This window comes from Cydia pomonella, chromosome 6, assembly GCF_033807575.1.
Source record: "Cydia pomonella isolate Wapato2018A chromosome 6, ilCydPomo1, whole genome shotgun sequence".
Taxonomy (NCBI): domain Eukaryota; kingdom Metazoa; phylum Arthropoda; class Insecta; order Lepidoptera; family Tortricidae; genus Cydia; species Cydia pomonella.
This window is the reverse complement of record NC_084708.1, coordinates 17,631,133-17,643,826: the sequence shown is the minus strand read 5'-3', so window position 1 is coordinate 17,643,826 and position 12,694 is coordinate 17,631,133. Positions and strand designations below refer to the sequence as shown.

Sequence of the window (12,694 nt, the reverse complement as noted above, 5' to 3'; positions counted from 1 at the left end):
CTTAAGTTTTTTACCTATACCTACTTATGATGGTGGCTGAACAGTCAAGTTTACAAATATTTTTCCTACTTAGATAATTTCGATTAAAACGCTACTTAACATCTGAGCACACAACCTTGTTTTCACTTGTTTTTATTTTTATCTTAAACTTTAACTATCTCATTACGTAAATATGGCACGTAACAGCTGGTAACAGCGATAACTTGAGTAAAATGTCGTTTATTTATAATACACGCCGTCGTCAGTATCAGTCGTCGGCGACCTGTGCCAGCAACATGCCGCTCAATAAAAAAGGTCTGAAGATCGTGAGCGTCGACGTGAAGGATGTCAGGTTCCCGACGTCTCTGGGAGGCCACGGATCTGATGCTTTGGTAAGTCACTTTTTGTAGCCGCCGTGCAGGTCGGGATCTCGACGACTCAAATAAAAACTTCGGTACTGGTTTAATAGTATGGAGGATGATGAAAGAGTGATTTTGCAATATTTGATCAGTACAAATGGTGGTTTAAACTTAGATACAAAATATGTGGAGCGCTCCAATTTGTGCTTTTGAAAAGCCTCCATACTAGCCGAGCCCGATGGCTGCGTTTAGCTACTGCATTGGGAATATTTTTATATAATAATAAGTTGCATTCGCAACACTTTTGTTTATAAATGTTCCTAACTTCAATGTAATCGTACAATAATAGTTACGTAGGTTTAATTACAAGTAGAGATTAAAGTAGATAGTTGTTTATTTTAATAAACAAAACAAAGTCGTGATATAAGCAGATTCATTACTTTTTGCAACTAGTCTAACTGTTAAATAATTAGTAGGTACTCTTGTCTAAAAATTAGCAACTAAAAATAAATAAAACTACCCCAATTAAGTACCTATCAATTAACATTAGTTAATCTACTTTTATATGCTTTATTTGAAGGTGTTATTTGTTTTATATGTTTCTGTCCTCACATATAATTGCAGTCGGTTAACAAGTTTATGTATTACTGAACATTGGTTAACAAATAATGAATTAATGCCTCAATTTAATAATCATCAGGTGGGAAGTTCGTTCACCAGAATTAGTTCCATACATGGTGGGTCGTTAATTATATTAAATAGTCAGTTAAAATTTAAGGAACGTAAGGATATTGTATCCATGTCTGTTGAACGGACTATAGAACTAAGTGCAGTAGAATTGGAGCAATTTATTGTTGTCTGTGTGTATAGGCCGCCATTAAGTAATTTTGAAATATTTGAAAGTGTAATGGATTCTGTGCTACTTAAAATATCATCTTCTAGTAAGAAATTATTTATATGCGGCGACTTTAATGTAAATATTTTGGAAAATTCAACAATGTCTTGTAGATTGTTGAATCTATTCAAATCTGGTAATCTCAACCACATGTTTATGGAGCCTACTAGAGTGACTGCTACTAGTGCAACCTGTATAGATAATATTTTCACTGATATTGTTCCTATTACTAAAAAAGTTATCAGTAATTTAGAATCAGACCAACTTAGGTCAATTAATGGTATTTGAGACATTAAGGAAAAATACTTTGAGAAAACAAATAACTTTTGTACCAGTAACCTCGGACCGCGTAGAAAGAATGAAGCAAAGTCTAGTTCAGGCGCTACCCTTTTTGTCTTCCGATATGGGTCCAAATAGTATGTATAATTCATTCTTTCACACTTTTATGGATCATTATAATGCGATATTTACTTCAAAATCGGTCGTAGTTAGTGGTGCATCAGTTTTTAGTGAGTGGGCTACTGCGGACTTACATCAACGAAGACGTGCACTGTATGCCTTGTATTAGGAACGGCGGTTTAACACGAGTGATGAATTTAAAGAACATGTCAAGCAATATTCGAAAAAGTTTAAAATAGATTGTCATATAGCTAAGCGAATTTATCTAAGTCAAAGAATAAAAAATAGTCCCAACATTATTAAAGCAACCTGGAAAGTAATCAACGTGGAGACTGGTCGCTCGAAACACAGAGTGAATGATATTAAACTAAATATTGATAACAAAATTATAGATTGCAATTTAGAAGTAGCTACAGAATTTGAAAAATTTTTCACTGACGTACCAGTTTTCACAACTAAGGATTTAAATTCATCACCCTCATCCGCTGTTACTCTATTAAAAGATAACGCTCCAGAGTGTTGTGGAGATTTTCATTTTGAACGTGTTTGTACCTCCGATGTAGTAAAGGCGTTTAATTCAGTTAATGTCAAAAAAACGAATGACCTCTGGGGAGTCTCTGTCCATGCTGTCAAATCCTTAGTAGAAATTATAGCGCCTGACTTAGTAATTATATTTAACAACAGTGTTGATTGCGGCGAGTTTCCTGATTTAATGAAACATAGTAAAATAACTCCTTTATTTAAATCGGGTAGCAACTCTGACCCCACTAACTTTAGACCGATATCTGTGCTACCAACGTTCAGTAAGATTTTTGAAAAATTAATTCTTTCTCAATTAGTACGACATTTTAACGTCAATAATTTAATGCATAATAAGCAGTTTGGTTTTACACGGGGTCGCTCGACAACCGATGCTGGTGTTGAGCTAATTAAGCATATCTTCGATGCCTGGGAGGAGTCACGAGATGCTATAGGTATCTTCTGTGATTTGTCTAAGGCCTTCGACTGCGTTTGTCATGAAACATTAATCAGGAAACTACACTATTATGGAGTTAGAGGAGCGGCACTGGATTTACTTAAGTCCTACTTAAATGGTAGAATACAAAGGGTCGATGTGAATGGACAGCGATCACCGGGGTCATTGGTCTCTATGGGTGTACCACAGGGGTCAATATTGGGACCTTTCCTGTTCCTTATCTACATAAATGACTTGCCATTCCTTGTAAAGACCCACCATGATATAGTATTGTTTGCAGACGACACTTCACTTATTTTCAAAGTCAAACGACAGCAACAAGCTTACAATGATGTTAACGATGCTATTTCAAAAGTAGTAAATTGGTTCAATGTTAATAATTTATTGTTAAATGAGAATAAGACTAAATGTATTAAGTTTGTCACTAGTAATGTAAGGCATGTAAAAACAAGTGTCATTGTGAAGGATGAGGAATTGGAATTAGTTGATAGTACAGTTTTTCTTGGTATAACTTTAGATTCTAAACTCCAGTGGGGTCCCCATATTGCTACTCTTTCGAATAGACTGAGTTCTGCAGCTTTTGCAGTAAGCAAAATCCGTCAGTTAACTGATGTAAAAACAGCTCGATTAGTATATTTTAGTTACTTCCATAGCATTATGTCATATGGTATTTTACTGTGGGGTGGTGCTTCAGATATAAATACCATTTTTGTTCTGCAGAAGAGGGCTATTCGAGCAATATATAAAATGAACCATAGAGACTCACTGAGAGATAAATTTAAGGAAATTGACATCATGACAGTGCACTGTCAATACATTTATGAGAATATTCTGTATGTGCATAAAAATATTGCCGATTTTAAGAAAAATTGTGACATTCATAATATTAATACTAGAAATAAACATAAGTTCGCCGTGCCCTTCACTCGGCTCCATAAAATTAAAAAATCATTCATGGGTAATTGGGTGTGAGATTTTATAATAAACTTCCAAACCATATTACTGAGCTTCCAATTAATAAATTTAAGAATCATGTAAAGCGTAAACTTATTTCTAAAGCTTATTATACCACACAAGACTACATGAATGATAAAACAACGTGGGATTAATTGTGATTCGAAATGATTAATTATTTATTATATTTGAATAATGATGATGAAATGGATATTCCAATGCATGTATTTCCTTTGTTGTTTTTATTATATTTGTTTGACATTTAGAATTTATTCTAGAAACAATCTAGACTAGTATTTTTTATACATTTTTTTTTTGTATGACTGTTTTGTGAAAGTTTTAGTATTAAATTTGATCTATGAATTATATTCATTAGTATTATATATGGAATAATATTTACAACATCAATAAATTGCTCTGATAATTAGATTAAGATAATTATATGTAATACTGTCTTACTATTCATAAGTGCTTGTTGCTAGGCCTACATGAATAAAGTATATTTGAATTGAATTGAGTCAAACAACTTGTTTACCGGTTGCGCAATTTGAGTTCATATTGTTGACCTCGATGCCCTGACTCCGATGGTGATAAGTGATATGGATTCATGTCATGCCATAGATTTGGTATATTTTATGTAGTTATCAGCTTATCTTTGCTCTGTAGCCATTATAGTTGTTCCTGTAGGTAGTTGCGTAATGCATTGGTTATTGGGTTTCAAAAATAACGGTTATAAGTAAGTAACTTAGGTCAATTGATAAACTTATTTACGTCTATGCACTATGTAGAATCTAACTGGCACGTCTACAAGTGCACTTTTTATAGTTATGAGGTATAACCGCTTCTACTTTACAACAGATAATTTTGATAAAAACGCTACTTAACATCTGAGCACACAACCTTGTTTTCACTTGTTTTTATTTTTATCTTAAACTTTAACTATCTCATTACGTAAATATGGCACGTAACAGCTGGTAACAGCGATAACTTATACTTTAGAACATTATTTATCTCTCCCTTGTGTTTTTATAGTACATAGTTATTTTTACTCTGTGGATGACATGCTACTGTCATATTTAGTTATGTTTAAATTAATTTTATATATATTTATATGTCTGTTTATGTATGTCTAATATGTCTATTTGTAGTCCTTATATGTGTATGGTTATCCACTATAATTGTGTGTGTGAATGTAGGCTTCATAACGGTTTAGCAACACCTACTTTTTCGATAACTTCTCTATTTCCGCTACCCAAAGGTTGTCTGGAAGAGATCGCTCTTTAGCGATAAGACCGCCTGTTGTCTGCCTTTACATTTAATCAATTGTTTATTTTTCTTGTATCTTTTTACTGAGGTGTGCCAATAAAGAGTATTCTATCTATCTACTTTTTATTTGTATAGGTACCTATAATCCTTTCCATCTTGTTTCTCTCTTCAAAAAGCGCATTTGCCCTAAATCTTAATTCGTATCTCAACCAAAGCCTGCAAAAATAATTAAGCTTCTCATACCGTGGTACCTAAACCCGCCTAAATGCTTAGAAAATGGTAATTATTTTTGCAAATCACGTGACGTCTGTGACAACAATACTAGCTACCTATCCTATTCAGTGGCGGATTAACCGAACAGCAGAAAAAGCATATGCTAAGGGCCCCGCGCCTAAGGGGGGCCCCGCGCTCCGACCCTGACCATGCAATTTCGGCACGCGGAACCGGCCAAGTTCAAGTAGAACTCGCACTCCGCGGATCCTGTACTACCACATTTTATTTACAATGTATTTTTTTCGTAAGTCAGTAACAATATTGATCAATTATTATTATTTGTTATTATCCTGTCTTTTTTTCTTTATGTCGATACCAAATTTAAATAATTTTTAGGCTTACGCAAAGACCAAGAGCAGAGTTTAGCATAAAACCGTAGGTGCAGAGTGTCTCAAAACTTGTGTGCATGGCTAAGCTGCAGGAAACAGCAGAGCTCGGAAACGAACAAAAGAAGATACTGTGTTTAAAAACATATTAGTGAAAAGCAAGGAAGGATGATTTATTTATTAATTATTATTTCAAATAACAAATTGCACCAAAAGCGACTAAACCGATCATTTTCGCTATAGTTTTCATTGAAAGTATTTATTAAGCTTTTGTTTTTTTTTTGGGCCCATGGTTCAAAAGTTAGAGGGGGGGACACATTTTTTTTTCAGAGCGATTATTTCCGAAAATAATAACTTTATAAAAAAAAAGGTTTTTGAGACCGTTATTTGTTTTGAAAGACGTTATCCAATCATACGCCACACTACAGGGTCAAAGGAAAATAAATTCAAAGAAAAAACATTTTGTATGGGAGGTATCCTATTTTTTTTTAATAGTTTTTATTTTACCCGTTCTATCACAATGCAGGATTTATGTATCCATGCCAAATTACAGCTATCTAGCACTAAAAAGATCAAACCCTCGGACTGACGGACAGACGGACATGGTGAAACTACTTATATAAGAGGTTCTAGGTGACTACGAAACCCTACAAAATACACTGCATAACATGTTAAAAACTAATCGAGAACGAGTGAAAAAAAATTAAGACATCGTAAAAATGTTGTGATGGTAATGAATCCTCGAGGTGCGAGTCGGACTCGCACTTAATCTTTTTTTTTTTCAAACCAGGGGGCCCCGCGAGCTATTGTGCTAAGGGCCCCGCGCCTTCTTAATCCGCCCCTGATCCTATTCTTTTGTATCCATGACTAAATAAAACATTAGTCAAAGATAGGTATTAACGCTACTCGATTACTGCTGAATGTTTAAATATGCCTACTTACTGGCATTGGCAAAACTAATGGAATGTAAAATTTTGTAGTGCAGAAACGTATCACTTTCTGCACACTTTTTGGAACAACAACGACCCACTTTCAGAGCATGAGAAATAAAAAAATGATTTCTTAAGATAATACATATAGATGTGAATTAAATTTGAGCTATCTAGCAGTGTTTACTACGTACTCCTTTAAGCTACAAGTCTGCATGCAATCCCCCAAAGTCCTAGTTACCTAGCAAGTAAAAAATCATCTTTCATATCTCTTTCAGCACACGGACCCTAACTACTCCTGCGCCTACGTGACGACAACCACCGAGAACGACAGTCAAGGCTTCGGACTCACGTTTACATGCGGCCGCGGGACGGAGATCGTAGTTCTCACTATACGTTCTATGAAACGGTTCTTGCTGGGGAAGAACGCGGCTGACATTTTCGCGGACTTTGCGGGATTCTGGCGCTCCCTCACCAATGATTCACAGATGAGATGGGTAAGTAAAACAGTGACAAACAACCTGCGCTTCAAATATTATGTGAACGTGGGTGCTGACAACTTCAGAAGTCAAACATCTACAGACTTCTAACCATATACCTTAGTATGCCATCAGCAACGCCTCTCAGATATGATGGGTATATGTATACATACCTAATGCTGGCGTTTGATGCTTTAATTGACGACAAAAACACTCGGTCTACCAATGCACAGTAACAACAGTAAGCTATTAGTTCAAGGTTCACCTTTATTACTTGTCCTGTACGTACGAAGGAAATGCTAATGTAACATACGTACACCCATGCAGTCTTTGGTCCCCATATCACATGAGTCAAAATCGCAGTAATCCATGGAAAATAATCAAATTTACCTTCTCTTCAGCTATATTTTACTAATTTTTTTTACAGATTGGTCCCGAAAAAGGCGTTGCTCATTTAGCGGCGGCAGCCATTTTAAATTCCCTGTGGGACCTATGGGCCAGATTGGAGAAGAAGCCATTGTGGAGGCTTCTGGTGGACATGGAACCCGAGGTAAGTGGTAACTGTTTAGTATTCTTTAGTATTTTTACAACAACTCTAAAATATTATGTAGGTATCTAAGTACCTTATGTTAACTCTATTGGACCCTCGAGCGGAGCAACCAGGAGGGTGTGCGGCGCGGCGTCCATGTTAAACAATTACACGCCACGCCGAACGCGCTGGATGCTCATTCCCGAGACCGTACTTTCTTACCACCTGTAGAATGGTAATTTTTTTAAGTAGGGCAAGTGTCAAAAAACGTTATCTACCAAGATAATTTGTTGTAGGATCTCGTATCGACGATAGACTTCCGTTACATTACTGACGTGATAACTAAGGAAGAAGCCATACTGCTGTTGAAATCCAAGGAAGCGGGACAGAAGGAGCGAATAAAGCAGCTGGAAGAGAATGGATATCCCGCCTACACTACACAAGCAGGTAAAAGAAACAAAATATCTAGGCATCTTAGAAATCTACAGTTAAAGTAAAAACTAAAGTAGGTGATGTGGTAGGTTGATTTGTGGTAATCTACTACTAAATTTTTGTTGACATAAATACTTATAGCAGGTATACCGGTTTCACGTATCACATAAAAGTTTTTTAAATAATATGTGATAAAATGGGATCAATTGTTAAGTAAAATATGAGATTAAATATTGTAAAAGAATACTTACCTACCTAATCAATGCAACTAATATGTAGGGTAAACCTTGGCTATTTGTTGATACATAGTTATTCGGTGTTAGTCAGTTTAATTGTCTTTTAGCCAAGTTACCTGGTAATTTTATGACTTGAAACCATATTACACCACATTGGCCACATTCGTGCCATTTCTTAGACATCGTTTTAAGCATTAAAATTACAGGGCAACTCGGCTAAAAGACAATAAAACTGACTATCACTAAATAACCAAGTATCACCCAATAGCCCAGATTTGCCCTACTACTAAGTTTTGTTTTGAAAATGATAAAAAAATGTATTCGCTTGTTGTTTATATTTACGGCTGATATAATAGTAACTAAATGTAATGTACAGTAAACACTGCGTTATCTTCTTATCACGCTATAATTTATAAATAAGTACATATGAGTTAGTTCTATTTTTCGCCATCACATAATGGTACACAGCTTATAGTAGATTACGAGATGGCACTCTTTTAGGGAAATTTTGGAACGCCATGACAAATTGAAAGGTGACCACCCTTCTCCATCTTTAAACAAGTTTGTATCATAAGATAAGAAGCGATTATTTACTTATTTCACGGGCTATCGAAGGTGCCCGATGGGCGCGGTGAATAGCGATGAGCGTAGCGAAAACCGTTTTTTTTTGTGGGCAGTTGTTTTATCTTAGGGAAAGTCCTCGGCTGCCATGTAAACAGCCATCAGTGATTAATACTCTAATCGGAAATGTATTCTCGAATAGTTTTTCATTTGCAGGTTGGTTGGGCTACAGCGATGCGACTCTCGAGCAATTGTGCGGCAAGTACCTCAAGCAAGGCTTCACCCACTTCAAGGTGAAGGTGGGACTGAACTTCGAAGATGATTGGCGTCGCTGCAGCACCGTGAGGAAGCACATTGGGAAGGATAAGGTCCTGGTAAGTACAAGCAGAAACTCAACCATCCACTCTTCCCTTGAAGAAAGTATTTGTATGGCCGTCCCTTTACAATCAACTTAATCCATTGAAAGGCTAATTGGTTCCAACGGATAAGTAAAAAGTTATCGGAGACGGGTGACGCGATGAGAGTAGGGTGGGGTCGACATCCACACAAAATATATTGGGCTTAAATTCCCTGGCATAAACAAAATAGTTTCTCGGATCGGAACATACAGCGGAAAATCGATAGAGGAACCCGCATGTATTTGGAAAAAAAAATGTGTTTCTATCCCGTAACTAGTTTCTATCCTGTAACTGATGGATTATAGCCAATTGACCCGTGTATCTATCACAGTTTGAGTTTTTCATCCGTATTAAATAATGGACATCAGGAAAACATCTTAGTATCTTATTATTTCATCACAGATGGTAGATGCGAACCAGGCATGGAGCGTGAACGAGGCCATAGAGTGGATGAAAAAGCTAGCTCCGCTCAAACCGATGTGGATCGAGGAGCCCACGTCGCCCGACGATGTGCTCGGACACGCGGCTATCTCTGAGGCGTTGAAGTAAGCGAGTGGAAGTATGGGTAAAAGTTAGTTCTGCTCAAACCCATGTACGAGTAGGTAGGAGGTAGGTAGACTTATATCGCCCGCCGTAGTGGCGTAGCCTAGGTTCAAGGTTGAACTTGACAAGAGCACGCGGTCTTTTCTCAGTAGTCAACGTGGAAAAACTGGGCACTGAACCCGATATTAATAACGGAGCCCGACTTCGAGTACCTCCCAGAGCGCACGGCCATTTTTTACAGTAAAATTACAAAAATAGCTGTGGTTTGCGTTGCTTTGTTTTGGTTAAAACAGGTTTATCTCAAAATATTTGTAAACAAAACGTTTTAAAATTAAGCAGATAATAGAACTAGTAAGTTTTTGGCGCAGTCGGTAGGATATAAGTTTACACTCCCAAAGGTTCGCTCCAACTACCTGCATAGAGAAGTCACTAAGGTGTTATCCTTAAACCCCCTTATTCATAAACGTGTACTAAAGTTACGATGCCGCTGATCATCGTTTGTCCCTTTCCGACGTATTGGTATGATGGAAAGGGACAAACGATGATCAGCGGCATCGTAACCTTGTACACGTTTATGAATAAGGGGGTTAAGACTTTAAGTACCTTTGGTTATCAGACTGCTATGCCTCATTGTCAGGGCGTAAAACCTCTCTCAATAAAAATTGCCTTTGTCGAACAGGCCCTTCGGCATCGGCGTGGCAACAGGCGAGATGTGCGCCAACCGCGTCATGTTTAAGCAGTTCCTGCAGAGCGGTGGTATGCAATACTGCCAGATCGACTCGGCTCGTATCGGTGGAGTTAATGAAATCCTTTCCGTCTACTTAATGGCGGAGAAACTGGGCGGTAAGTGAACACTTGGCGTAACAAAGTTCATGTTGCCGACATACTGATTCTGTCCGGGGGAGTCTACACGATTTCCGCGAGCTAATCTAAAACTGTAGAAAACGATGTGTCAAACAAGATCCATTCAAAGGTAATCCGGAGTTGATTTACGTCGGTTGTCTACGGTAACTAAAAAAAAATACTAAACACCTAATTTACCACCATTACTAATAAATAATTCGCCATACTTTACGAGTGAAGTTGTTGCATTATGATGGAAATTTCCATCACATCGAGTTGCTTTATGTTCCAATTTTGAAAATGTATGCACAAAAAGTAAATGGCGCGAAACGGCGAGCCCGCGAACAAAAAATTGAAATATCAAAATTCTTTTATTTAAACCATTTCACGCTGTACTGTTGTTGAAACATGATAGTCTTAAAATAAATCACCTGCAAAACTACCTTTAATTAATAGGACAATGTTATGATGGAAAATTCCATCACCATGCAAGGAAGGGTTAATTTCATGAAACGCAAGTAACTAAGTTATTTCCACTTTTTGTCGATGTAATAATTTGTTGGAGGTTGACTTGTTATTCACACTGATGTCCTTTGTGATATTATTATCAAGATTTCGATAAAGACAACAATAGATTTGAAATATACAAGATAGTCTCGTATAGTGACTACGAAGTCACCGTGGATTGATCCTTGTTTATCATTTAGCTGTCTACAAATCTAGAAGCGATTATGTTAAGTCCTTTTCTTAACCCCTCGAAAACCACGCACTCGATATCTGACATCATATCAGCAAAGCCTCAAAATTGAATTCTCAACTTTTTGACTAGAAGCCCTGGGGTTTGATGCATTACAATAGTCTAATTTTAATTTTGTTGCTTCCATTGCAGTGAAAGTATGCCCTCACGCGGGCGGCGTGGGCCTCTGCGAGATGGTGCAGCACCTCCAATACTGGGACTTCGCGAGTCTGTCGGGCACCATGGAGGGCCGGCTCATTGAGTACGTGGACCAGCAGCACGAGCATTTCATCGACCCGTGCATCGTGGAAAACGCGAAATACCTCGCGCCAAAGGTAGGTTCACAACATAAGACAAGGTCCTAACAAAGTCAAATCCTAAAAAGGCAATTATTCTATTGTAGGGGTTCCAAACTTTTTTTTGGTGAAACTCCCTTGTAATTTAAGATTAACTGCTTTTTTTTCTTGAATCTATAGCCTGAGAGAACGCACAACGCACGGTTTGGGAACCCCAGTTCTATTTCTCAATGATAGTAATAAAATACGTGACTCGGTCACTTTGTATTTTTGTGCATTTTGATCTGTGAAACTTGATTAAGGGCTCATTTAGTTTTATAACATTGCGGCAAAGAATAAGTTATTAATTATTACTACCGTACAGAAAAGAAACTTCCTACAAAACCGAAGTTTGACAGCGATTCAGGGACGAATCATGCTGTCCCTTTCTAATGTATGGCATTATCCATATTTGCTACTTAGGGTTGTCAAAATTCAAGTCATTATCTTATCTGTGGTTGAGCACCCAAAGGGATGTCAAGTTGTGCCAACCCTAATAATTGTTCGGAGCAATGCTGAACCGAGAATGCCTGCGGTGTTTGATCGGTCGGCCGAATTGGTTGTAACCTCAATAGTCCGCAATATAACTAAAATCGCATGCCACCGAAATCAGCCCTAAGACTGCATCACGGTTTTTTTTGTTATTTACATTATTTTAAGATCCATTTGAACTCCCGTTTGTCTGATACCAGCTTTTAAAAAGTGAATGGGTTTCGTTTCAGTTGCCTGGCTACAGCACTCAGTTTAAAAACGGAACATTAGAAAAGTTCGCTTACCCCAACGGAAGCGAATGGAAGAAAATGATCAAGGAAGGGGTGTTCCCGCCTCCCGATGAAGCTGAATTGGTGAACCCCTAAAAAGAAACCTTGTTTACATAGCGATGGTGTTGAAAATAGGAAAAACAATCTATTGTCGATATCATTTTCTTTGAATACTCGACATTATTTCAAGAAATTGTACTAATCTAGCTACACAAACTAGATGCTGATGTTAGTCAATTTGTGTGCTAACAAATAAGTATAGGGACCGTGCGCGTTGGAGGGTCTGCCATCTTATGGTCTGAATCGAAACCATAAACAGGCACATTTACACGTCAAGTGTTTTCTTGTGCATAGTAGGTTCTGCCATCTTGTGGGCTACATCGGAACAAAAAACATCACATTTACGCCTCGCGCCAAAAATCTGACGGCTCCAGTGCTGCCTCCTACAGTTCATGCACGCTCCCTATATTTTATGATCTGATGAG

At 37.4% G+C, this 12,694-nt stretch overlaps 1 protein-coding gene across 1 annotated transcript; it reads left to right on the top strand.

Annotated features, from left to right (window-relative positions):
- Positions 1-212: 212 nt before the first annotated feature.
- LOC133519157 (mitochondrial enolase superfamily member 1-like) lies at positions 213-12,481 on the top strand. Its single transcript, XM_061853116.1, has 9 exons — positions 213-371; positions 6,635-6,853; positions 7,263-7,385; positions 7,661-7,811; positions 8,810-8,967; positions 9,394-9,536; positions 10,214-10,377; positions 11,267-11,448; positions 12,171-12,481. Exons 1-9 carry the CDS (start codon positions 213-215, stop codon positions 12,303-12,305), a joined length of 1,434 nt encoding a protein of 477 aa, XP_061709100.1. The 3' UTR covers positions 12,306-12,481.
- Positions 12,482-12,694: the final 213 nt, after the last annotated feature.

What these genes read in the sequence shown, in the direction of transcription:
- LOC133519157 (XM_061853116.1), top strand. Translation starts at nt 213, where the DNA reads ATGTCGTTTATTTATAATACACGCCGTCGTCAGTATCAGTCGTCGGCG. An exon ending in ATGATTCACAGATGAGATGG is followed by an intron (nt 6,854 to 7,262) that starts GTAAGTAAAACA and finishes TTTTTTTTACAG; the next exon opens with ATTGGTCCCGAAAAAGGCGT. An exon ending in AATGGCGGAGAAACTGGGCG is followed by an intron (nt 10,378 to 11,266) that starts GTAAGTGAACAC and finishes CTTCCATTGCAG; the next exon opens with TGAAAGTATGCCCTCACGCG.